Genomic DNA, 25,194 nt, shown 5'->3' with positions numbered 1-25,194 from the left:
ATCTTACTTTGTAGATAAACAGAACCTTAGAAAATTTCTGAAAAACTTGTTAATAATACTGGCTGTACTTAATAAAATGGATTCTGCTTTTTAAACCGCAACTGCAATTGTAGCAAGCTACAATCTCTTTCCTACCCCTTGCCTTTACAAGTGTGGCCCCTTTAACCTTTCTCATGTCTCATCTCTTCTCTGTACAGCCTGGAGAAGTAGTAACACAGATGATTTGAAAACACCCCTATTTTGAGAATCTCTGGGTTCCTTAAACAACCGGCAACTTGAAAATGGAAATGAGGTATGTAACACTTCAGAGTGTAATTTGGAAAATAAGGTATTGGAATTTCAGTTAAGATTACAGAAAGAGTAATAAACTTGTTGAATATCTGAATATAAACAAGAAAAAATTCCATTGCCTGGATATGGCAAACACAAAAATAAACTTAAAATCCTAGTATGAAATATAGCTGCTGAGGAATACATCCAGTGCAGGCAGCTGGGTGTGCAGCTGCAGTGTGAGCTGCAGGTTAAGTTCTGGGGATGCAAGAGCCTGAGCCCAAGGCAAGAGGCCATGAACTGATGACCCTTTGCTTAACAAAGGCCACAGGGACCTTTGCTACTCAAAGACATAGCAGGAGCTGATGACCCCAGACTTTTGTTTGTTTAGACTGTGAGGGTATAAATGTCCAGGGTGCCTTTGCTTGAGGGTCTCTCCTTGGAGGCACCCAACTCAAGCTGCTATTTTGTTATCCAGTTATTGTAACAAGATTAAATCATTTTAATGGTCTGGATGTCTGGGACTGTGCTTTGGGAAACCTGAGGTCGATCTGGTGAGGAAACTTGGTGTGACTGTGTAAGTGAAGGGTGTGTAGCTGGGGAGGGGACTTGGTTATGCAGGAGTGACTGCCAAAGGGGCTCCTGGATAGTCAAACAGAGAATTAATAGACCATTATAATAAGTATTCTGTAGGTATAAATATGTCATATATTAAAACACATTTGTGTAGGTTTTAATTCATTTGCAGTTTCTTGACACAGGTTTAGTGAATTTATCGGCATTGGACTTTATTAGAGCTCAAACTTATGGGAGTAATGATGGTGGAAAACCAGAAGTTTTGACTCAGTTCTTTTTTCCTGTTATAAATAAATGTTTTAGAATAATTGCAACTTCATGAAACATCAGAGAAAAAAAAGTGTGCTACCTATTAATTATGTCCATTTATTTCTAATAATAATTCTTGTTAGCACCTTAGAAATTTGGAAGATTTCAAACACAGGAAACATTAATTTTCTACCAATTTTCTAGGTTTTGTCCATCTGATTTCCATAAAAAAAGCTGAGTCATATACATTTTTCTTTAAGCTTTCTACAGCTTCTTATCTGTCACAGACCACTTCTTTCCAGTGTTTAAATTAGGTGACAGAACACCTTAGTCTTAAACGCTGTGGCCCAAACAAGGAAATTCACCCAGGTCATCAACAAGGGAACATGCCCTGGGAAAGCAGGAATGAGGAGTCTACATATTTCTAAAGACTCCACAAGGATGTTGAGCAGTCAGTGCTTCCACAAGCCACAATCTAATGCCAGCAAGAAGAAAAGCATCTAAAGAAATGCTGGCAGGTCTAGGATAAGGGCTACTTATCAGGGAATGCTGAACCCTCGCTCTAGGCAGCAAGACTAACAAAGCAGACAGTGGTGTATCTTTTGCATAAAACCACTGCTAAATCCCTATGCCACCCCAGCTGGAAATGGTTTGACCCCCTGCACTTGATGCCTTCAATGAACACTGTAGTTGTCTGCTGGGGATGTGCAAGAGCAGTGCTGTACTACGATATTTGGCTGTCACACAGTCAGAGGTGCATCAGCCAGAGAGGTGAAGGGAAGCTGCAGGAAGGAGTGCACGTCTGAAGCCACTGAGATGGGAGAGAACTGGGCTCTGTTTGCATTTTCAAAGCTGTTCCTGAATTTTATTTAGTGATGCATGAGCAATAGAATTATAGAATCGTGGAATATGCTAAGTTGAAATGAACCCAAAGGATCACAAAGTCCAACTCCTGCCCCTGTACAGAACACCTGAAGAGTCACACCATGTACCTGAGAGCATTGTCCTAACACTTCTTGAACTCTGTCAGGCTGGTGCTGTGGCCACTTCCCTGGGGAGCCTGTTCCAGTGCCCAACCACCCTCTGGGGGAAGAACCTTTTTCTAATATTCAACTGAAACCTCTCCTGATACCACTTAAGGCCCTTCCTTCTGGACCTGTCACTGATCACCAGAGAGAAGAAACCAGTGCCTGCCCCTCCTCTTCCCCTCATGAGGAAGTTGTAGACCGTGATGAGGTTTCCTCTCACTCTCCTCTCCTCCAGGCAGAAGAGATCAAGTGACCCCAACTGCTCCTCATATGGCTTCCCCTCCATGCCTTAGAAGTCACAGATATGGAGAAAGCTATGAGAACAGAGTGTTGCATCACATTATTTGTGCAGAGTGCATTTACTTTTCCTTCACTTTTTTCAGGACTAGCTGTGAAACTTGCAGCTGAGACAGGACATCCTTGGGCACTGACCTTGGCCTAAGCACACCCAATAGACTGCAGCTTAGGTGAAGTTTTGAAGGTTTTCTTACAATCCTGTCTGTGTCTGGACTGTGATGGAATTTAGATTGGAGTCAGGTTCCATTCTTTAATCTAGAAATACATAGGCATATACAAGATCCTAGAGTTTGGTGCCTAGGGGTCTCAGTGGTCCAAAATGAATTCACAAAACAACCTAGGCACTTCCAAGGATTATGACTTTTGAAGACAATGATTCTCCTTTCTCTTTCTGAAGGAATCAGGAGCCATTCCTTCATCAGAACACTGGTGAATTTATCTTCAGTTAAAAATATCCAGAAGATGTAATACAAGAAAATACTTTTAGATAAGCACAATTGACCTATTTCTTGTATTCAAAGGAGTCAGTCAAATAGCAACACACATATGCCAATATGCATGTTGAATAAAATCAAACATTACTTTAGATTTTTAAAATATGCATCCTAATTTCTATATTAGATAAATGAACCAACTACTTCCCATTTAATTTTCCAAATTTGCACAGCACACCAGGCAAATGCAATGGGACCGTACAAACAGAAAATGGGGGTGATGATCAGTATTTTGTATAATAATGTCTAGATGCCTCATGCTGGTGTAGAATGAAGCTGGCAATTAAAACTTGTGATACCTGCCGAGTTCTGGAATGTTGCAGAGGAAATTATAAACAGTGTTAACATACAAAAGACATTACTCAATCAGAAAATGTGAAATTAAATAATTACAGTACACTCTACTGAGGTTATTTTAGGTGTATCTGTCTAGCCTGCTGGGTTTTTTTATTACAGATTGTGCTGCACTGTGAGGACACCCTCAGTGTATCTTTATTAGTCTTATTTATTTATTTATTTACTTCTCTCTACCACTGATAAGTACACTTCAAGCAGAAACCACAGTGCCATATAGCTTTCTGCTAAAGAACATAATTCTTTAGCATATGATACTGTCTTGAAATCACCTAACAGCATCTGATTATTCTAAAATATGTTTTCAGCAACACACTTAAAATAACTCTTGCACTTTACTCTAAACCGCAAGGACCTGCTGCGGCAGGTCAGCAAATTCCCAATAGTATTTCCTGAAGGGAAAGGTTTTAGATGGATATAATGTGCTGCTGCTAAACAATGAATAGAGCTTGTTTCTTGGTGAGCTTATTTACACCAACATGACCACAGTATTACAAAATATGCAGGTAGTGCTTCTCTTCCACAAGTGTTGACACCCTTTGCTGCTGTTGGCAGGACAGACTTTAGGAAGACCAAAAAAATTCAGTTCAGTCAGAGTGAACTTGGTCTAAATACTACATCCCATGAAATCCCATTTGTCGACAAGGACAAAGCCATTGTTGTAAAATAAGCTAAATCACAGAACATTGTTGCTCTGCAAGTGCCACCCACTGCTTTGAAAAGGTACTACAGACACTTTGAATAATGTTTATTTAGTAGTGTATTTCAAAAATACAGGCTTTCTACCCTGGAAGAAGAAAATGCTTGGCATAAGATCAAAAGCAAAGCAACAGTGAAGTGTGAAGAAATGACTGTGGACCAGTTCTACATATTAGATGTACTGGCACAGCACTGCTGTCTTCAGGGAGATCTATGACAATTTACACCAGCTAAGACATAACTGAATGGTTTTATGTTTGAGAAATGCTGTATATTTTGGTTTACTAAAGTTCAATGTGTTTCTCTAGAAACACGTTAGTAGTGCCCAGACTTCAGCAAATGCTATATAAAGCAATTATTTTCAACTTGAATTTGATAAACAATTGTATTCTATCAATAGGTAAAATCTGTGGTGATGTAGTGTATGATTTTTGTATCAGAATGCTTCACAGCTGGCAGAAGAGACAAGTGTTAGTGGTTGTTCAGGAATACAAAGTGAGAAAAGGTCATAAATACATAATGAAATATGAATATCTGAAATGTTTGCTTGACAGTAGAAAAAAACCCCAGTGCCTGCAGTGCATTTTCATAAGGTAATTTCTTAAATTTTATGTGAAAATAAGGAGTTCTGGCCTACTGCTGCTAATAATGCTCTTATAGGCAACTGCATATGGGAATAGTCTGCTGTGCCATGCCAGAAATTACAAGGAAGGAAAAAAAAATCATCCAAAGCTTCTATTTTTTAGTTTGGAATTTGCTGTATGCCAATACAATGTAGACTTACAGAATGAACAGATTTTTAGGTACTATATTGTTATTTAAACATGTACAGCTTCTAGGGAAAATGTGAAGAGTCAGTACAATAAGCAATGTATCAGAATAATTTTTATAAAAGAGCAAGGAAATATTTGGTAAGAATCTGTTCAAAGCTTGAGTATTCCACAAAACAGGATATTTCTGGCCCACAGAAATTTGCTGTGTAACCTCTCAAATGCAAATATTTGTTCAAGAACATTCTGCCAATGTATCTTTGGTTTGAAGCAGTTGGACTCTTTAAAATGAGTGTGACAAAAGTCATACGAAGAGTGATGGAAGGCAGACTGCAAGTTTTTGGTAGATACCTAACAAAATTTTAAGCAAGTTAAGTGACTATAGGTAGCAGGGAATTTCTTAAGCTCTCTTGAAAACTCTGCATAAAGGCTGAAATTATGAGGGAGCTCTAAAGATCACTAATCAATTTCCCTCTCTCAAAGTAGAACTAAGTATTTTCATTTGAACTTTGAAAATCTGTCCCTTTGTGAGGTTGTCCTATGTAAGAAACAGGCTCACTACACAGTCAAGAAAGTGGTCTAGCATTAGATAAGTGCCCCAAGAACTCAAAGGCTGTCCCTTTGGATGAGGTGCCTAGAATGAGAAGTAGGCATAATCTCCTTAACTCCTGGGAGTCACTGACCTGAAACAGTCTTGATTCATTTTGTATCCCTTGATTGCTGCCTCTCTTGTAAGGAAGGTAAAGTTCTAATTAGCTGACTACTGGTGTGGAAAATCTACACATCTTTTCATAACCAAGAACTTTTTAAAATTAGGTCTGAAAATGTGGACAAGGCTCATATTAGCACTCATAAAATCTCCAAAGACCTAAACAGGGGATAGTCCATCTCAGACACATGGAGGAGCAGCTCCAGGGAAGGAGAAGGATCCCTCTCTTTTATGTCTTATAGTAACATGATTGTTTTTTTCCTCCTTTGGTATACCTGAGTTTTAAACTTTCATAGGTTCAATGGGTAGATTTTTCAAAAAATACAGAATGGTTTGGGTTGGAAGGAATCTTGAAAGACCATCCCCCCGCAATATGCAGAAACATCTTCAACCAGATCAGGTTGTCTAAAGTCCCATCTAATCTGAACATAAATGTTTTCAGGAATGGGGAACTCACCATCCTGCTGGGCAACTTGTTTCACTGTTTTACTACTATCATCATAAAAAAGGTTTGTCTTATATCTAGCCTGACTGTACTCTCGTTTAGTTTAAAATCATTACCCTTTTTCCTATTGCTACAGGCCCTTGTAAAAAAAAGTCTTTCCCCATACTATAAGACCCCTTCAACTCCTGAAAGGCCGCTATAAGTTTCTCCAAAAGTTTCTTTCTCCAGGCTGAAAAACCCTCTTTCAGCTTGTTCTCACAGGAGAGGCAATTCATCCCTCTGATCATTCTGGCAAATGCAGCCTTGGACAAATTTGCTTCCTTTTGTTTTCTGTCTACTCAGTGCAGGAGTCAGGGAGACCCTGTGAAAAGGTGATGAAGAGCACAGGGTAGATTACTCATGGCAGCCAACAGCAACTAAGGACTCCAGGCCATGCTGATGTGGGGTTTTTATACATTTGGCTGGGTGTACAGCGCTGGAGGAGAAGTCTCCCCTCCACTTCTGAGCTGGGGATCTTGAAGCTCTAGGGAAGAAGGTACTGTCAGGCTGGACTGGACTGGGAATGGAAGATATGGACAGTTTCAAGGGAGAGGTAAGGAAAACTATTACTTCTGGTTGTACAAGCACATGCACTTGCCTTCACTAGAAAGAAGTGATCATTACTGTTGTTAATCAGTTCTTGTGAATGAGTTCTGTGAATGGATGGAGGAGACTGAAGGGCCTGGAGATGGAGAACTGGATTCTTTGGTAGAAGCAGCAGAAAGTAATGTAGAAGATCCAAACAGTAGGGTTTTCCTGTAACTCAGTCCCTCATTGCCTCTTTCATCCACACTAAACTAATGTGTACTCCTTATTAAAGTACAATTGCACTAAAACTTTTTCATGTTTGTATTTTGTTTTATTAAAGAAAAAAGAGAAGCGTGATCTTATCATTGTATTTTAATACATCTCCACAGCCTTTGTATCAAACACTTGAAATCTTTTACTATGAAACTGATGAAGTAGAAAGCAAATGCCAGAAGGAATTCCAAAATTATGGCTCTTTTTGAAAATAGCAAAGTATCCAGACCCTGGCCTCCTATCTCTCAAAATGCAATTGAAAACCAACATTTTTTTCAGGCAGACTTTTTGAACTTACCAGCTTAAATGTGTACTTGGTTAAAATGCTTAATGAAAAAGAAATCTATAAATTGGTTATTTAGACAGAGGGTCATTTTTATATATCATTTTATATGAAAACAAGAAAATCTTTAAAATACAAAAGAGACAAAGAGGTCAGCTTATTGTCAGTAAACCTGAAATACATCACTGTATTTATGTATATTGACTTCATTAGAAAGAACTGATGAGAACAGACATGGCACAAAAATCATCTTTGAAAATCATGACTGTAATGAGCAAGAAAATGCTGGATCCATAAGCCATTATCATTGCAGCAGGTACATTGTTTTAATGACTTTTCTGAATGCCATAACAAGATAGATTTTGGCATTATCCTGTGAACGACATTGATAGGTAAGACTTGAAGGACTTGGCTGTGTTTAATTAACAAGTGGAAACCTAAATTGTAGGACAGAATTAAATTCAGACAAATTAAGAAAATGAAGAAAAAGTTTGAATGATTTTTATTGATATATACAAAATTCTGCAATAATTGTTTCAGAAAAAATGTAGTATTTAGTAGTTTTTAAAAAGAAATAATCTTTTGTATTTGGGATATATGTACAATTACACTTTATTAGTTTCTGCTATATTCAAAATTAATGTACTAAGATTATTCTTTCAAATTATTTACAGAAAAGAATAATAAGGAACACGACACTATTGTATCTTTTGTGCCAAATTTCTGCTTTGCACAACTGAATGCCCAAAATAAATTTCAGAAAGGTAGATTAACATGGGACATAAGTTTATTACAGTAAGAAACAGAAATTCTGAACATTGTAATCTATGAATAAATATTCTATCCTTAGTTTAAGGAAAAAAGTACAAATAGAATGTATGAGTATGTCTTTGCCCCTGATGCTTTTCTGAAAGGTATCTTGGGACATCCTGTCTTCCATGCTAAAATATATGCCTTAGAAAACCTGAAAGACTATTTCAGCTTTTGCAATTGCAAATAGTATCTGCAAGGAAAAATCCTTTTGGAATGCTCTCAGAAGATTTTTTTTCTCAAGAAAAAATATTTAAAAATAGTTAAGAAGCTGAGCACAAGTCAGAAAAAACCCAACATAGGACATATACCCAGATTAAACAAAAACATCTTATCGAGATTAGGTGGCATGTCTCAGCAGTTCAGAAAAGCAGTACCTATGATATTAAGAAAATATGTTAAACAAAGATTCCAGTACAAGGTCTGCCCTTGAATATTCACAGTCCTCCATGGTAATGGCTCTGGCTACCTCTGAGATCAGCTCTCACTTCCTGACCACAACCTCCCTTCACAAAGGTACATTCTGCTGTAAGCAGGAAATCAGCGGGAGAGCCACATGGTGTGGGAGGCCAAGCTTTCCCAGGAGCTAGACCTCAGTGCTGCAGCTGGCTCCCACCAGACAAAGCAATGGCTACTAACTGCACTGCTTGCAGAACTAAAACCAGAACTCACACATGTGGAAAGAATCAGCAAAGAAACAGCATGATAGAAGGAAGAGAAAAGAGAAAATACATTGCTACTATCCAATTAATCTTATAAATGAGAAATAAGGGAGCTGACTTGATTATATTCCTTAATTAAGTGAGAGATGCTCCAAGTCTGAGCTATAAAATACATGGATATATTAAATGCTCTTGTACTTTCTTTTGCAATTCACTCCTGCTTTGCCACTGTTGTAGACATGCACATGGGTTATCTGTATTATCTCTACATATTGAACCATAAGCATTTTCAAAGTTTATCTCATGAGTCTGTCAGTTTTGAACTTTAATCTAACAACCATGTGCTGTGTAGTATGGCCAAGGATAAGTAACCAGTTCAGAAGTGTCCATCTCACAATAATTTTCTGCAAGGTTTGCTAAAACTTGAATGTCTCTTAGGAAAACACTTTAAAGGGTTTCCATGTCTCTCTGATTCCAGTCTTGAAGTTAAGAAGGCAAAGCCAATGCTCTACAGACAACTCAGATGTATTTCACTGGACACCTAATTTGTTGTGCATCTCACGTTAATTTAATTCTTTGTCCCCCTGAAATTTGCTGCAAATATACCTCAGGCTATGTGAAAGTCACTGAGATGTCCTTATTTTCTGCCAACTTCCTTTCTTCTCATCCACCCACTCACACTAAAATTACATTTCCATACTTCATCCAATTCTTCTGGCCAAGAGTGTATTGAAATATTAGTTATCTAAGGAAATTCCCAGCATACTGTGGATAATTTTCATACAAGTGTAGAAGTATAAAAGAACACTTCCCTCTCTGTCCCTTGAACTCCCCTTTTCCTCATCTAAAATGTACATTTAATACTCTAAATCCCTCTTTTAATCTTGTGCTTTTTCCAAGAAATCTTCCTTCTTTTACCAGAAAATACCTTCACAGTGCTTTCTACTACAACAGGGGGAATGCTCACCAATCTGAACAGTCCTGGTTTTTCTGTAATTTGACCATTCTTCAACTCATGGCCTGCAGATCACATCAGGACAGACCAGATCAGTACCCAGGGGAGTAGGTCTGTGGCAAGATCACTGAGTTTATGTAAATTTGCTCTACAGGACCTCATGTGGAGAGTAAAAAATTATCATCCTGCATTTTCAGCAGTGTTAAGTTCAGAGAACGCAAGAAAATCCCAGTTTTCCACACCAAAGTGTTGCAGATAATAATAAACAACTCAAACAAAGCACAGTGCTAAGCTGCCTATCAAGCATCTGTTTGTGGGGGAGCCCAGGTGTTGCTGGCACTGGATGTAGAAGGAAGAACATGGTACAATTTGTATCCACACACCCACTCAGACTCCACACACTGACAGAGAACTGTTATAGGATGTATAAGATGTAAAGGGCATTTAGGTATCTAAAAGTGATTTCTTATAATAGTGTTTGGCTAGTTTATAACTTTCACAATAGTTTAAAAATTTGGAAGAGAAAAAACCATGGAAATCACAGACTTGACTAGAAAAAAAAGGAGTATAGCAGAGACAACTGTTTTCCAAAGATGTTCTTTTGATTTGGTATAGATGAAAATAATATCAAATGGATTGTAGTCATGGTTACGTTGATTTACACCAAAAATAATTTCTTCCAGTTCTTTTGAAAAGGTAGAATACCTCGAAGAAAAAAAAGGAAGAATGCACTGACACTCTACTCCCCTTTTGCACCTTAAAACAACTTGTAAACAAAGTGGGTAATTATAATAATTATAATACTGAAAACATGAACTAAATTAATTCTGTAAGAGAACATATATAAAATCTGCTTTATTGATCAGCACAAATTATGGAGCAGATTGATTCTAAACACAAAACCATATAGTAGCAGGTTTTTAAAGAAAGAAAAAAAGAATATTGCTGAAGTGGAAATAAGGGGAAAATAGGGGAATGTAAGGGCTTCCAATCAATTAAGCAGGTGTGGAACACAGAAAGACTGTAAGTCCAGGAGTAACTGGAGGGACTAGCCACACTTCAGCTACCACAAAGGAAGGACAGAGTCAGATCTGCCAGCAAGATCTCACCTTTTGATTCTACCTTTTAATTCCACTTTTTTTCATCAACTGTAATGCAAAAACATATGAAAAGTTCCTGAAGCATCCCATTGCTAACAGGAGCAGTAAGAAGGCATCCCGCCAGGCACTGAGATCAGTAAAATGTTTTGTCATGTTTCTTTTTTTTACAAAGAAAAGTCTGAATGTAAGGTTAATACTTAAGAACAACCAGTCATTCCATGCTTGTTTTAAGGATATTTTTAAGAAGATTTCATCATACAAAAATGAGGTTGCCTTGGCAACTGTAACTATAGAAAGCTAGAGTAATTACTTTAAAAAATCCTTCTTAGTGCTTTCTCTTCTTAATAGGAATGTGCAAATACCTTGTTTTAAGCTGCATTTATCAGAAATATTACTCATCATTGTTTCTACCCTTGAGGCATGGGGATCCTAAAGTATGTGCCTAAAGCAGGCTGAATAACGCAAAACCAATTTGAAAATGCTTATTTAAATTCAAAAATTATATTCAGATACTGAATATTTACTTTTGGAGGGAAGCGAAAATTTGAAAAGAATTCAGCATTCTGTTTTCATACTGCAAGATCTCATTCAATAAACTGTGCCATGTATTCATCTGTCTTCAAACACAGTAACAATTCGCTTTTGTAAACAGCAAGCAAAAGGAATTAAGATGGAATTTAATAGATCTAAATTATATTCATGTATACAGATCTACTGAGCCACTGCACAGCTCTGCATTGCATACTGTGGACTTACCTGTGTTGCTGAGACAACTTTAAGGTCTTTGTTCATCTCTTCATTACATGGCAGAAATGTACTCTGATTACCCTGGCATGGTGTTTGAGATCCATTATTAGTGATATTTGGCATTGTTCTGCTAGCCCTTAGGCTTGTTATTTAATAACTTATCCAGTTTTCCTGCTGTGCTTGTTAAAGCAGATGATGTCCACGTAGGCTCGACTCTTTCCTACAGCCTTCTTGGCCTGATATGCCATATTTTGCCACAGTCCTCCCTCCCAGGTCATGCTATTCAGCTTTGGTTTACCGATGCCATAGAATACATCAGCCACAAGAATGGGCTCTTGCACAGAACTAGGGATGGCAACTAACACTAGTTGACAAATTGTTTATTTTCATTCATTATCAGAAGAGCAATGTTTTCCCCAACTCTTCTGCCCCCCAGCTCTGCAACTCTGCCTGTATGAATGCTGCCCTGGGTTATGGGGCACATAACCTTTCACACTAGGAAAGCCAGTTATACTATATAACAGCAATGCATAGACTTTTTATTTCTTGTCTGTTATTCTGTAACTTAAAATGTATTTAAAAACCACAGCTGTTAATATTCAAAGAGGATTCAACAGTGAACAATACTGAAACAATACTGAAACATAATAATAATGAAAGTACTTTTGTCTATGCAATATTACAAGTGGTCAAGGACTGATATCTGTAGATGTAACTATGCAATATTGCAAGTGGTCAAGGATTGATATTTCTATAGATGCCACTAGAAATCTGCGAAACCACTTATTTTCCATGATGCACATGAATATTTTTTTCTACCCCTTTAGTTTTATAAGGTGTCAGAAGTCAGATACATCTACTTACGCTGCTGCATCATCATCATCATCATCATGGTCATCATTCCAAGCAGTGCTAGTATTTTTCAACTCCAACCATCCATGGGAGACTAGCAGCTTTTACCGCAATGAGTATCAAATATATCTGTTCAGGGTCTGTTTTCTAGTGATTCCTAGGCTTACAGATAGGGTAATATCCTCTAAATAATTAGAATAATTTAAAAACTTTTCCTCATCTTCATTGATTACACAGAGATATCAACAACTTATCCAATTTTTCTGCTCTGCTTGTTAGAGTAGACGGTGCCCATTTAGGCTCTGTTCCTTCCTTCACACTTCCTTCAAAGTTGTAATAGTATCAAGACACTTAAAAATCCAGTGAGATATTTAGAAACTTTAATTTTCCACTAGCTTCTCAATGATTAACAGCAGAACTGTTTCAGAAAAATTGCTTCAGATGATATATGCATTAAACAATTAATGTATCAAATCTTGAATTTTGAATTCAAAGGAGATGGGAAAATTTAAACCAGAAGAGGATCTGCTATGATGTCTGTTTTAGGCTGAATTAAACATAACCTTTTAGCCTATGTTCAATCATCCTAACTTTTATTCACTTTTTATGTAGTTTGACATACTGAATAATCTGATGCCTTTTCTCACAATACTTAGGCAAGATATATACTACCCTATACTCTTGATTTACCTTTTGGTCAATATATCTGTTTTCTTCAATTGCTGATCTTTTAGAGTGGTCACATGAGGAAGAAGATGCTGAAGGAAGTCTTCTCAGCAAACAGCTGGTATCTTGTTGCTGGCGATCAATAAACTGCTTCATAAAACTTTCCCTTGGGAACAAATAGAGAATATTCACAGACTAAAACCCCAAGAAGAGTTAATATTTGGTTTTCCTTCTGACATGTCGCAATTCATTAGTGCTGAGATGGATAAACTCCTGAGAAAAAGTTGTACTGGGGTATGGATGCATAAATGAATACAGTGCCAGAACAACTGATAACACCTGAATTCATTTATTGAAGAAATCTGTAACTGAATTGAAAGTTGGATCTCTTGCATGTAGATTAAAAAAAAAATTGCTTTCATTATTTATTTATTTACCAATTAAAGTGCTAAATATTTCCAGTGCCTTTTGCAGTTTTCAGCTCTTTTGAGCTCATTAAACAGCAAGTTGTCACTTCAATATAAATCAAATGCTGATATAATCCAAATGAAACATACTCTCTGCATGAAATTCTTTCTTGAAGATTTCAAACAACATCTGTTCATATTACTGCTTTGAATGTCATTATTATGGCGCTTCAGCAATTCCATGCCTCACATATGCCATGTTTAAAAAGCAGAAGCATTTCTGTTTACAACAAATACACATTCATCTTGCCGTATTTTAAGTTCAGTAGAGTTGCCTCTTTCAGTGTGAACTATGTCAAAACTAATTTTTCTCTGGAGAGATATTGCTATATAGTACAATAGCTTCAGATTTAAAGACATGATTTGCGAGTGCTAGTTTGAAGTCTGTTTCAGTAGTTAATAGGATCATGAGTGTGTACAGAACATGCTGGGAAAAACACAACTAGAAAGAAATACTAAAAAAGACTAGGACTAGGAGAAGAACACCCTTCATATATAACCAAAAGTTACTTTGATACTAAAAGTAAAACATCTGTGATTGTCTTGTTGAGGTGTGAAAGGTTGATTTTCATGACCCTTTTGACCAGCATTATTCCTTTTGTTCAGCTAATGTACTACAAACAGGTCAAACCAGTTGACCCAGCTTCCTTGTGAATTTAATCAAAAGAAATGTAACCTTGGTAGACTTAGAACAATGGCAGCAATCCTTCACATCAACCCCTCTTGTGGCATGTGCTTGTTGAGGATACTGACACGGGCACAGAGAAGATCTGTTCAGCCAGCTTGTGGTGTTTCAGCAGACTTTGCAGCCTATATATACTGGAGCAGCTCTTGGATTTCTGTCAGACTTTTTTGACACCAAGGAAAAATAACTGTACTCTAACTGATCATTACATATTTGCAGAATAGTTTGGGTTGGAAGGGACCTTAGAGATCATCTTGTTCCACCCTGCCTGCCATGGGCAGGGACACCTTCCACTAGACCAGGTTGTTCAGAGCTCCATCCAGCCTGGCCTTGAGCACTGCCAGGGATGGAGCATCCACAGCTTCTCTGGACAACCTGTCCCAGTGCCTCACCACTCCCACGGTAAAGAATGATCCAGTAGATCACTGAGCATCTGGTCTTTAGTTAAGGTGAGTTTCACAGGAAAGAGGTAACTATGCAAATACAAATAAGAGACAAGGTCATCACAGGTTAACTGGTATTACGTGCCCTGTTTTATCCTCTCTAATGATTTACTGCCAATTTACCTTAGCTTTAAAAACCTACGTGAGAATCCATTAGACTGCTAGTCGTCTATGTGAGCCAAGAAACTAAAATCCAAAGGAAAGGAAAAACAACACACTTTTCAATTACATTGTACTTATGTCACTTCAGATCAGTCTAGCTGCTTTCATGAATAAGGTATAAGGAATGCTAGGATTGCTTTTCCCCAAATAAGAGAAATAAGGTATACCCAAAATGCCACATCTTTTGAATGTCTATGTTAATTCTGTTTAATTTCTTATTTTCTGAACTATATGCCTAACACACAAGAAAAAAGAAAAATTAAATATTTTGGGTGTTAAGTGGCCCCAAAAAAGTTTAAAACATGCTAGCAAAGGAAATATTTCAATACCTTATTTTTGGAACTGTGAAATCTGAAGGAAGCTTCGAGATTTTCACCATTTGTGGCCTGTTTGGAAATTTTTCAAAGATGCGTAGACGTAAGGGAAGCTTCTCCTTTGTATCTGCATTAGCTTCACTTTGCTTTAGCTGAAAACAAAAAAATAAAAAAAAGTAACAGAAAGGGAGATTTTGCTCTGTAATATCCCATTCATTTTTCAGAATCCAAATAATAACAACAGCAATAATTTAAAGAAGCAGAAGATGGCAGCAAAGACCTACAGAAGGTAAATTTGATACGAGTTAATGGCTTGTGCTAGAAGATTACAAATGCCTGTATGAAAGACATAAAATGGGAGGATTGCTAATAACTTTAATTTTAAAATACACAGCATATTTGTGCCCTATTCAATATGCTTATTTCTATGTTTTCTTCATGGATTCTAACACTTACATCAAATAAACACCACAGACCTTTTCTTATTAGGCACATATTCCTGTATATGTTGACAGCTCTTTGACACCCAAAGACAACACAGCACTTTAAAAGGCAAGAAATTTTAAGAGAATCCAGCTCCCAGAACACAAAATAACAGGACAATTGCATTTAGATGAGTATTATAAATAATGACAAAGAACTCAAAAGAATCCATCTACATCAGTGATACTCAGCTATGGCAAATCACATAACAAATGTTGCATTTATAATTATCCAAAACCAATTATTCAATGGAAGATCACCCATCCAAATACAGAAACGGCAGATACATGTATCTACATGGACAGGTGATGGCTAAATAAATAAGATAAACAGACATGATATAGAGATATGATTCATGAATATTGATTACCTTATGTAGCAATTCAGGTGTGTTATTGCAACAAAATGCAAAGTCAAAAAGAAGCAGTGAAATGAATTTTCACATTTATTTTAAACTGTATGTGTATTGTATACTATTTCCGCACACATCCAACTGAAATTCCAATTATTTCCTCCCTGCTTGTAAGCAAAGGATTAGAAGCTTAAATTTTAAAAGACATTTTCACCATCAGCACCTGCAGGGAACACTGGTAATAGACACCAACTACAGATTTTTACCAGGGGCAATTGCCCAGGAATTCAAACAGAGCTTTAATTCTCATTTGCCCTGCCTAGTGAAATGCATGCTCCCACAGCATGCTATAGAAGAAAAACTGCTCTGCTGCACTGTCATGCTATCAGCAACATCACCACTTCCAGCCACAGGACAGCTTAAACCGAAAATCAATTCACATTCAGTTGGATAGAAGTTGTCATGTGGGCTGAAAACTGCAGAAAACTGAACAGCTACAAACAAAGACTAATGATTAATGGTAAAGCTGATTCAGAATAAAAGGGAAATGTTGCACAAATCTGTATTGTGTCCAGTCTTGTTTCATTGCTCTATTAATTATCCTTAAAAGGAAGAAATTATGACAGCGCACATGATACTAAAATGTGAAGAGTTGCAAATACCACATTGCACAAGGAAAAGGACCCTTTTAGAAACAGTGGCAGGAAATAAGAGACTGAAAAAATTCTAGATAAAGAACAAGAGCAGAAACTAAACAAGAACTTGGACTTCAATATAGCATCAAAAGGCCAGTTTGGGTAGCAATTGCATTACCAGCCAAAGGTTATGTTCACAACCAAGCTCTGTTGGTTAGATATTACAGAGGCATGAAAAATGATAAAGTTCCCAGCTCATCTCTGTGCTGCCTTGAAGAGAACATATCTGGGTATGCATTAGTTTCTAAATGCCATTTTACCATTTTCTCACTGACAAGACAAAACAATGCTGAAGAGAGCTATGAAACCAGGGGAGGACTGTGTTAGCCAACTGGGACAAGGGAGAAAAAAGAAGAGAAAGATTAAAGGGTCCAATTATTTACTCCCCTTCTACCATAACTGATAAAGTAAGAGCAAGGGAGATTAAGCAAATTTACGAAATAAATATTTGAAAATAAATTACTTCTAGAATACAATAGTGTACACCAAATAAAGGAATGAGAGAACAAAATTCAGAAACAGAATTTCTAGGATGAGAATAAAGATTACTAGCCTTATGGGAAAATCTCTAAGTGTTCAGAGAGATCTCCAGAGGGAAGTGCCTTATCATTTCAAAATCAGACTAGTCAGAACCCCTGAAATGTCAGAGTATTGCTAAAAGAGATCTTTCACTGAAAAGGAAATTAACTGGATAATGTAACAGGGCTTTTCTGCAACCCTGTACTGTTGTTGAAGGCTTTGGGAAGGGATTATTTTTAGAGGGAAAAAAGGTTTCCAGTTTCTGACACTTGTTTTTCAATAAGAAAACATTGCATAAATATGCATATTTTTTGGCACAGACAATGTCACTTACAGCTATGAACTCCTGTTTTCATAAGTCAGTGTATATATAGAATAGAGAGCACCAAAATGTTGTCTGAACTCTAAGTGCAGAACAGAGCATGGAGAGCTTGAAAGCAGGAAACTGTATAGTTCAAAAGGTAAAGAAGGGGATAGGAGAATGATTTAAGACAGGCTTTAAAACAACCTAAAGTCAAGGCAGTTCTATAGAATATCTCCAATTACTCATGCTGTGATAATATTACATATTGGGGAGTGTGAGGCATTTAGCTTCCCTGAGTTCTTCTCCATGCACTTAAGGTGTAATTGTTGCTCCACATGACACACATCCTGTTTTGTATTGCTGCTTAGAACCTTTATATTTCAACTTTCTCTAACACTTGACAAACAGATTTTTAAAGGTACAGGATTATTTGAAATGGGGCTATGATGGTGCAGAATGTTTCTAGCAACAGCTAGACCCAAATAATCCAATAAACTCAAATAAAATGTCCGGACATTTTTCTCTACGATTTTCAGCTTTTATTTATTATTCTTACTATTGATAAGGAAATGCACACTGGCCTGATTTGCTCTGCATAGCCCTCCATCTGCAGCCCGAGAGCCTACTGGAAATGCTCAACAGTATTTTGTCAGCCTGGCCTGGCTAAATTCTTTTGTGGATGGTAAAAACATTAACAGCTGTAAAGCCATTGAAGAAATTTTTGTCTATCTCACTACTCAGATGCTGCTTGAGTTCACACGAGCATATTCAATGGCACAACGCGTACAGTACAACTGTCCACTCTGAACACATATCAGATGCACTTTTCTAAATAGCACCTAAATAGTGAGGAATGTCAGAGAGGATATTTTAATTTGGGATTCCTGTGGTTGTTTGAATAATACTTACAGATCCCTGAACATCAAGCTCTCCCTGATCTGTTCACTTAGATCAATCCAAAAGACAGCTGTGAGGAAAGGCAGACTTATAAGTGAAGACAATGTTTGAGTGATCCTTTTCTCACAGAAAGGCATTATGGCCATGTCTCCACTTGGTTTGGAGCAGTTTGAAGTCTGAATCATCAGCACTTCTTGTCTTCTGGTTGAATTTATGTGCTCTGTTGGTAAGCAAACCAGATTCTTCTGGGAGGTAACAAAACCGCAAGCTCCACCTTGGCTACATAAAAATGCAGTCTGGGCTTAAGGATCCCAAGCAATGGCTGGTCCTTAGGATGGCTTTGAACCCCATATGTGATGAGACAGGTAGTCCAGTGTGAGACTGAATCTGTTCTGAAGAGAATCCTTCTGACCTGGACACACTGTGAATGGGGTGGCAGCAGACAACAGTGCTTTATTGTCCCAATTCTCTCCAATGCCACAGGTGTTACATAGTATAGTCTTATCCATAGTACTTATTGCAGCTTCAGTTGCAAATGTATTTTTGACTTCAAGACTTCCTTACAAAAATGTGATTGCCAAAATCACTTTTAGATAATTAAGATCTGGGCCCTTAGAAATGAAGAGAACCTGTAAGTCCTTGTCCTAAATACACACAGTAGGAGGAATGGTGGTGAAAGTGGACGACTGGGAAAGGCAGGACACTATAGGAGACAGCAGGTAATGACTGTGCATGGGAAAGAAGGTAATCCAGATAGTAATCACTGTAAATGTGGTCAGGGTGAAAGTAGTGAGTTCTTTTAAAGCACATACTGCAACTCCTTTAATAGCAGAGCTGCTGAAAAATCTCTAGAGAATTGGAATGAGACAATCATCAGGAGCTGATTAGGAGAGCTGCATTTCCATAATCTCTCTCTGTGTTTGGCAGAAGAAACATGCCACAGTGCATTTCAGATATTCAGGTGAGTGCAAGGCAGTGTCACACCTGCCCTCCAGCTGACATCCTCTTCTGTGGAAGCAGGATGTGAGAAGTGTCTGCACATGCAAAACTCCTGATTTTCTCAGGTGAAAGCTGATGGTCTGAAAGGTGGAAGTGCTCCAGGGTCTGGTAATATGAACAAGATCACTTGAACAGTTCAAAGGACAAACTAACATGAGTATCTCTTAATATCACTGATTTGCATTTAGGGACAGAAACAACCTCAAAAGTATTGATCTTGTCCAAACAAACCGAAAGCCCAAATTTAACAGTCAATGAGTTTTTAAGATATTGACACTTTGGTAAGAACATGCTAAAGGAGATACAGAATTAAACATATCTAAAGGGTAAGACCTACCTATTCTAACTTTTTGTTTTGTTCTCTATTCATTTAGTTCTCATCATGCAAGAGGAGCCAGTAATATGCAAAACTGAAAGAGAGAAATATGCAGTTTGCATATGGTGTATGAGGCAAGCATATGTGAAATTCACTTAAATGCTCTGTAAGTATTTAAATTAAATCAAATTATCAAAAAAATATACAGCAATGCTCTAACTCTTTCATTTTAGTTGACAGGCTGAAATGAATAATTCCAAATAAAAAGCTTAGCCACTGATGTCCACACAACCTATTTAGGAACTGGCCAGTTGCCCAGAATAATTTCATGGGGACTGAAAAGTTCAAACCTTTTGCCAAAGTTCAGAAGGTCTCACTAGTGGATGATTTTAAATTAATGTTGTTTGGTACATTACAGGGCACTTCTAAATATCAATATTTTTCATTACAAATCTTCTTTAGGGGCTGTATTTGAAGACTAAAATGACAATACAGTATCTGCATTGCATGCTTAGCAGCATATCATGTGCTCCAACACCAAACACTTTGAACACAAGAGTGAACATGGATGAAAACCATTACAAACTGATACCAGCACCCAAGTAACAGCCTTGCTGAATTTTTTATTTATCCAAGTCCTCAGATTTACCATCATCTTTGGCCTGTCAAAAGGAGTTTTTAATGAAACCCAAGTTATTAGCATTAAATGACATTAATTAAAAAAACTAAAATTCAGAAAGGCAGATAAAATGAGATTTTTTTTCCTTTCTGTTATTCTGAAATCCTATGGACCTGGCAGAATTTTGGATGTGAATGAGCTATATTAAAAGAAGATATGCATATGGGTAAGCTGTCACATCACACACTCAGATTTGATATCAAATTGTAACAACATTTTTGTACCTGCATTTGATTTAAAATTCAACACAAATCAGATGTTCAGTTAATATTATTTACACCTGCAATTTCATGTACAATGAAGAAAAATGTTGATTTTGTTTGAGCACTCTGCACTATGAAATAAAAGGAAGGTAAAATCAACTTGGAAATTAGGGTAAAAAATTGGATAAATAGAATTTGGGTAAAACTAACACTGAGTTCAAAAGAAGAATTTATGAAGTGTAGATCTTATTAGTATGTCTACAGTCCTATAGAAAAGACTGACAAAAGCCTAACCCCTTGCCTAAAGTCACATGACACATGGTGTTTTCAAGCTATAATGTTTGCCTCTTGGTTCTTCTAGGCCCTGCATGGTGGCCCTGAGACATAATGACACCAGTTATTTTTCTCCAGGTTTTCCAATTCTTCAAGGCATCTGAAACAACATGTGAGTTTTTGTGTGCAATTCTCCTGCACAGAACCTCTGTAGGATGACATTTGGGTTGTGCATTGCCTAACGGAGAGGCAGTTTGGTGGCGGGTGGGAGAGCACTACAGAACTGTGTGTCTTAGAGTACAACCTGGTGGAGCCTTGTCTCTTCTTTCTTCGAATACTTTGATACAGTATATCAAAGTATTGTCTGGAATAAAGCACCAGGAGCTACAGGAGAGAGCCAGCAGTAAGGGAAGAATTTTGCAGCGTGGAAAACAAGGGTTCAGTGTTGGAGCTTGCTCTCTTGTCCTCTACTTAGATGTACCAGTAGTGAATTTTGCCTTTTGGGTTCACCTAAACAAAGGGGACATTGCAAGCAGTAAAAAATTCTCCCTTGTAGGTATGGTTAAACAGAACCTAAACTGATTTTAACCATGTTCAGCACTGCCATGGGGAATTTTTAGTGAAACATACCAGAAGCTATGATCACAGTGGTGCTGGCATTCAGAGTAGAGACTGCAATGTTGATAATATAAGAGTAAACTAAACTGAAAAAGTTCCTGACAGATGGAGGAACCAGACTACATTCATTTCCCATAGACACAAGATCTGTTTCTGTAATAAACAACTTCTCTCTGTAACAGGGTTTATATGCTGTGTGTAGTATGGTTTGATACTGTGACTGCTATATCTTAATTGATCATTTAGATAACTTTTTCTAAGTTTTGCAATAGGTCTTCCAAATTTAACAGATATTGAGTAAGATTTCACAAACGCGGGACTTTTAATAACTTCCAGTAATTGTAGCTCCTATCAGTTCTTCAGGAACAAATGCTGCTGACAAGATATGATTCCAATTCAAATAGTGGAAAACTCAGCTAGAAAAATCTGGCTAAGATATAGTCTGTTTATCTAAAAGAAGACAGGAATCCAAATTTTCATAGTTTCTCTGTGATCAACTGAGATAAATAAGATGAATTTTTCAGAGCTATAACTTCATACCGACTAAAGACTGGCAAACATTGCTACATGGTTTACACTTTAGCCTTATTTCCAAATATTTTTGCCTCTGCAGGGGCAAGTATTATACAATTAAAAGAAAATGGGCAATCCAAGACTCTGTGCAGTCAGAGTTCGTAATCACGTCATGTGCTTACTAGACCAGATTCAACCTTCTTGCCTTTAGACGGAAGTAGCCATCTAAATTCATTTAGTTATGTCTTTTTGTAGCCAAAAGTGATGAAGAGACACTTGTAGAGGTCAGTTCAGATCTTGGGTTGGCTATTTATTTCACACATTTACTTTTTTTCCATTGACGAAATAGGGAACTTGAATCCAGGATGTTCTTTAAATCAGATGCCTGACTCCCAGTGTTAGGCAGGATGAATCCAGGCCACAGCATCTATGATGGCATTCATCTCAGCTAATGACAGTCCCCCAAATGTGAAATAAATTGTACAATCTTCTACGCACTTATATTCAACTGGAAAAGGTATCTCCAGATATTGGCTCATCTCATACTAACACGTAAGTGAGAGAAGCCAGATGGACTGTCACCTCAGGGTGACTGCTTTGCTCGATACAGGGACAGGGTAAGGCTACACCTGTGCCAGTAGTGGGCTATGGGCCTAGGAGCTGGAGTTACATCCTTCATTGTGTTATACTGTTAGCAAGACAGACTGCATGCTTTTTGGCCAGCTAGCACTCTCCCTGATCATGCCTGAGCACAGTTTGGCACTTACTCCATCTGGGCATGTTCCCTGTAGGCAGTATGGGCACTTCCTTTTGAATGGGAGCTAGTTTTGGAGGAGGAAAATAACTTTGCTGTATGTACAAGCCAGGTTGTGCCAGCTGGCCAGCTTTAAGGACAGAGAGCCCGTCCTGGACAGCTTTTTCCCCTGATACAGATTGGCTAAATTACCTTTGAAAAGATGCTCTAGTGTAAGGAAGATGAAATAGTTTATAGATTCATAGAATCATTTAGGTTGAAAAAGCCCTCTAAGAGCATAGAGTCAAACCATTGACCTAACTCTGTCAATATTTAGTTTATCTTCACATAAGACAAACCACACCTTTATTTTAAAACAGTTCAGGGGTAGGTTCATATTTTGATGGATAGTTTAAAATAGATAATGAAAATGAAACATAAATTTAATGTTAACATGCCTAACTCTTCTTTTAATAGCTATTTCACATATAAATGCCATAATGAATATGAAAAGTACCATTTTCATATTCATTATTTCCTCTTGGCATAAGTAGCAGATACATTTTTGTGTCTATACAAAGGTTAGTGAGTTACAAAAAAATATCCATTATAATAGAAAATGCATTACATTCTCCATTTCACCAGGGGAAACTTGAGACTTCATGTAAACTTGTATCACTTGTAAAACATGTATCATTATTTGTTATGAACTATATATGTGATGAACAACAAGCAACTAAAATATTTTCAAATGAACAAAAGCAGCACAAGATGTATGAAGTCTGCTCTTGAACAAATGTAAACGTTCAATATTGACTAGTTACAATGTGTTCATCTTCAAGATTCAGGGTAAAATTCATTTCAACCCAAAAGGGCGCTTCTACATGGGAAGCAAACAAATCACCATTGCAAGACAACTCAGAGACTCTTGATATTTGCTTTGCTATTCTAGCTTTCACACAAAGAAAGATTCCTGAAGGCAGCTTTGCAAATGGTCCTTACCTAAATGTAGCTGACACACATCTTCATCTGCACTGCCAGGTTCATAGGAAAACAGAGCCAATCTGGGAAATTGTAATTTTGTGGGCAAACCTTCAAAGGTTTTCACCACAGGCAGCTCCCATTTACGTAAAAAAGAGCTGAAGACACTCAGTGAACCAGGTTGTGATTGACTGAGGAAGTCATCATCTTGACTTTCTATCAGGATACAGACAGCAAGAAGTATTTAAAATGCTGAAGAGCAGAGAGGTCATAGGAATAAATGACTCAATCTGCAGAGAATGTGTATGTCCCTGCACACAGTTTAACTAAGGAAGATAACTTTTACCTAGGTCTTCTTCGTACCTAAGTATAGAAGGCCTGAAACTTTTCCCCATATATGCAAAACTTTTATTCCATGTGATTAGTATAGGCTTTTCTATGCATTGTATGGGGTATTACCTGAGATAGATCACCACTAAACTGGAAGGGACAGTAGGCATATCCAACTTGACTCAGTACTTAGTTTCATCTGCATGGTAGGAAACACACCATGCTGGATTTGGCTGGGGTAGAGGTAATTTCCTTCATAGTGGCTGACTAGGGGCTGCATTCTCACTACAAGCAGTGCTCACAGCATAGGGATGTTTTCCTTATTGCTGTGGAGCACTTCAACAGATCCAAGGCCTGTTCTGCCTCTCACCCCACTCCACCAGCAAGGAGCTGGAGTTGCATAAGAAGTTGGGAGCTGACCCCAGCTGATCAAAGGGATATTTCAGGCCATATGCCATCATGCTCAGTATATAAAGCTCGGGAAACAAGGATAATGGGGGGATGTTTGGAATGACTGTGTCTCTTTTCCCATGTCACGAATACATGTGATGGAAGATGGCTTTCCTAGGGATGGTTGCACACCTCCCTGCCCATGGGAAATAGTGAATGAATCCTTATTTTGCTTTGCTTGCATGTATGGGTTTTACCTATTAAACTGTCTGTATCTCAACCCACGAGTTTTCTCACTTTTATGATTCTTAGAGTAAGGGAGCAACTGTGTGGCTGGGGTTAAACCTTGACACTTACCTTTGGTACGTGAATGTAATTCCAATTTTCAAATCGAGCCTACGTGATCCACATGAATTTGTGAGCGCTGCTTGAGGTGGAAGCAGTTTTGTGTAAATGCTGAAAAATATTTGTCACAGACTGTGATGTAGGTGCTTGTGCAGCAGATGGCATTTTGTTTCTGTTGGCTGTGGCAATGCAAAACTGTGTTTCCTTCTTTTTAGGTGTGCAATAGTGTGTTTGGACACCCTTGTAAATGGATACTTTGCTGGCACAGGCCAATATTACAATATCTTCTAACACACACATGATCTCTACAAAGACCAAAAATATGACCTACTGTATGTAGTTAGGACAAGAATGTTTCATTTGAAACCTAAATGGAACACAATTCAGATGAAACACCAGATAAATATTCGTAAAAATCCACTTACATAAGTAGGAAATGCGACAATGAGTTCATTATTCTTGCTCTTATTCACAGGAGTAAGCAAACATCAACCACAGTGCACAGTACTTATTTAAAACTGTTTTTTTCCTAAGTGCTTTTATTATAAACACCACTATCATGTGCATTTGTTTCCTTGAATGTATTCAGCTAAATATTCATGTAGCTGTACACTTGATGTGATCTCCATGCAATTTGATTTCTTTGGGATTGCCACTTTGGAGAGGGTCTGTGGAGGGGCCATGGAA

General features: G+C 37.6%; 1 protein-coding gene across 9 annotated transcripts in view; it reads right to left on the bottom strand.

The window, feature by feature from the left end:
- The window catches only part of NALCN (sodium leak channel, non-selective), a 234,197-nt gene that overhangs the window by 50,849 nt on the left and 158,154 nt on the right, over positions 1 to 25,194 (bottom strand). For 8 of the 9 annotated variants that reach the window (XM_064408342.1, XM_064408338.1, XM_064408339.1 and 5 more), the window contains 3 exons: positions 14,893 to 15,029; positions 12,831 to 12,972; positions 11,298 to 11,369 (listed from right to left, as the gene is read on the bottom strand). In XM_064408342.1, the coding sequence (XP_064264412.1) occupies positions 11,298 to 11,369; positions 12,831 to 12,972; positions 14,893 to 15,029 (351 nt within the window). The remainder of the gene's footprint in view (positions 1 to 11,297; positions 11,370 to 12,830; positions 12,973 to 14,892; positions 15,030 to 25,194) is intronic. The other variant, XM_064408343.1, reaches the window with a different exon arrangement.

This window comes from Passer domesticus, chromosome 2 (genome assembly GCF_036417665.1).
Source record: "Passer domesticus isolate bPasDom1 chromosome 2, bPasDom1.hap1, whole genome shotgun sequence".
Taxonomy (NCBI): Eukaryota; Metazoa; Chordata; class Aves; order Passeriformes; family Passeridae; genus Passer; species Passer domesticus.
The sequence above is the reverse complement of the archived record's forward strand: the minus strand, read 5'-3'. Positions and strand labels throughout refer to the sequence as shown.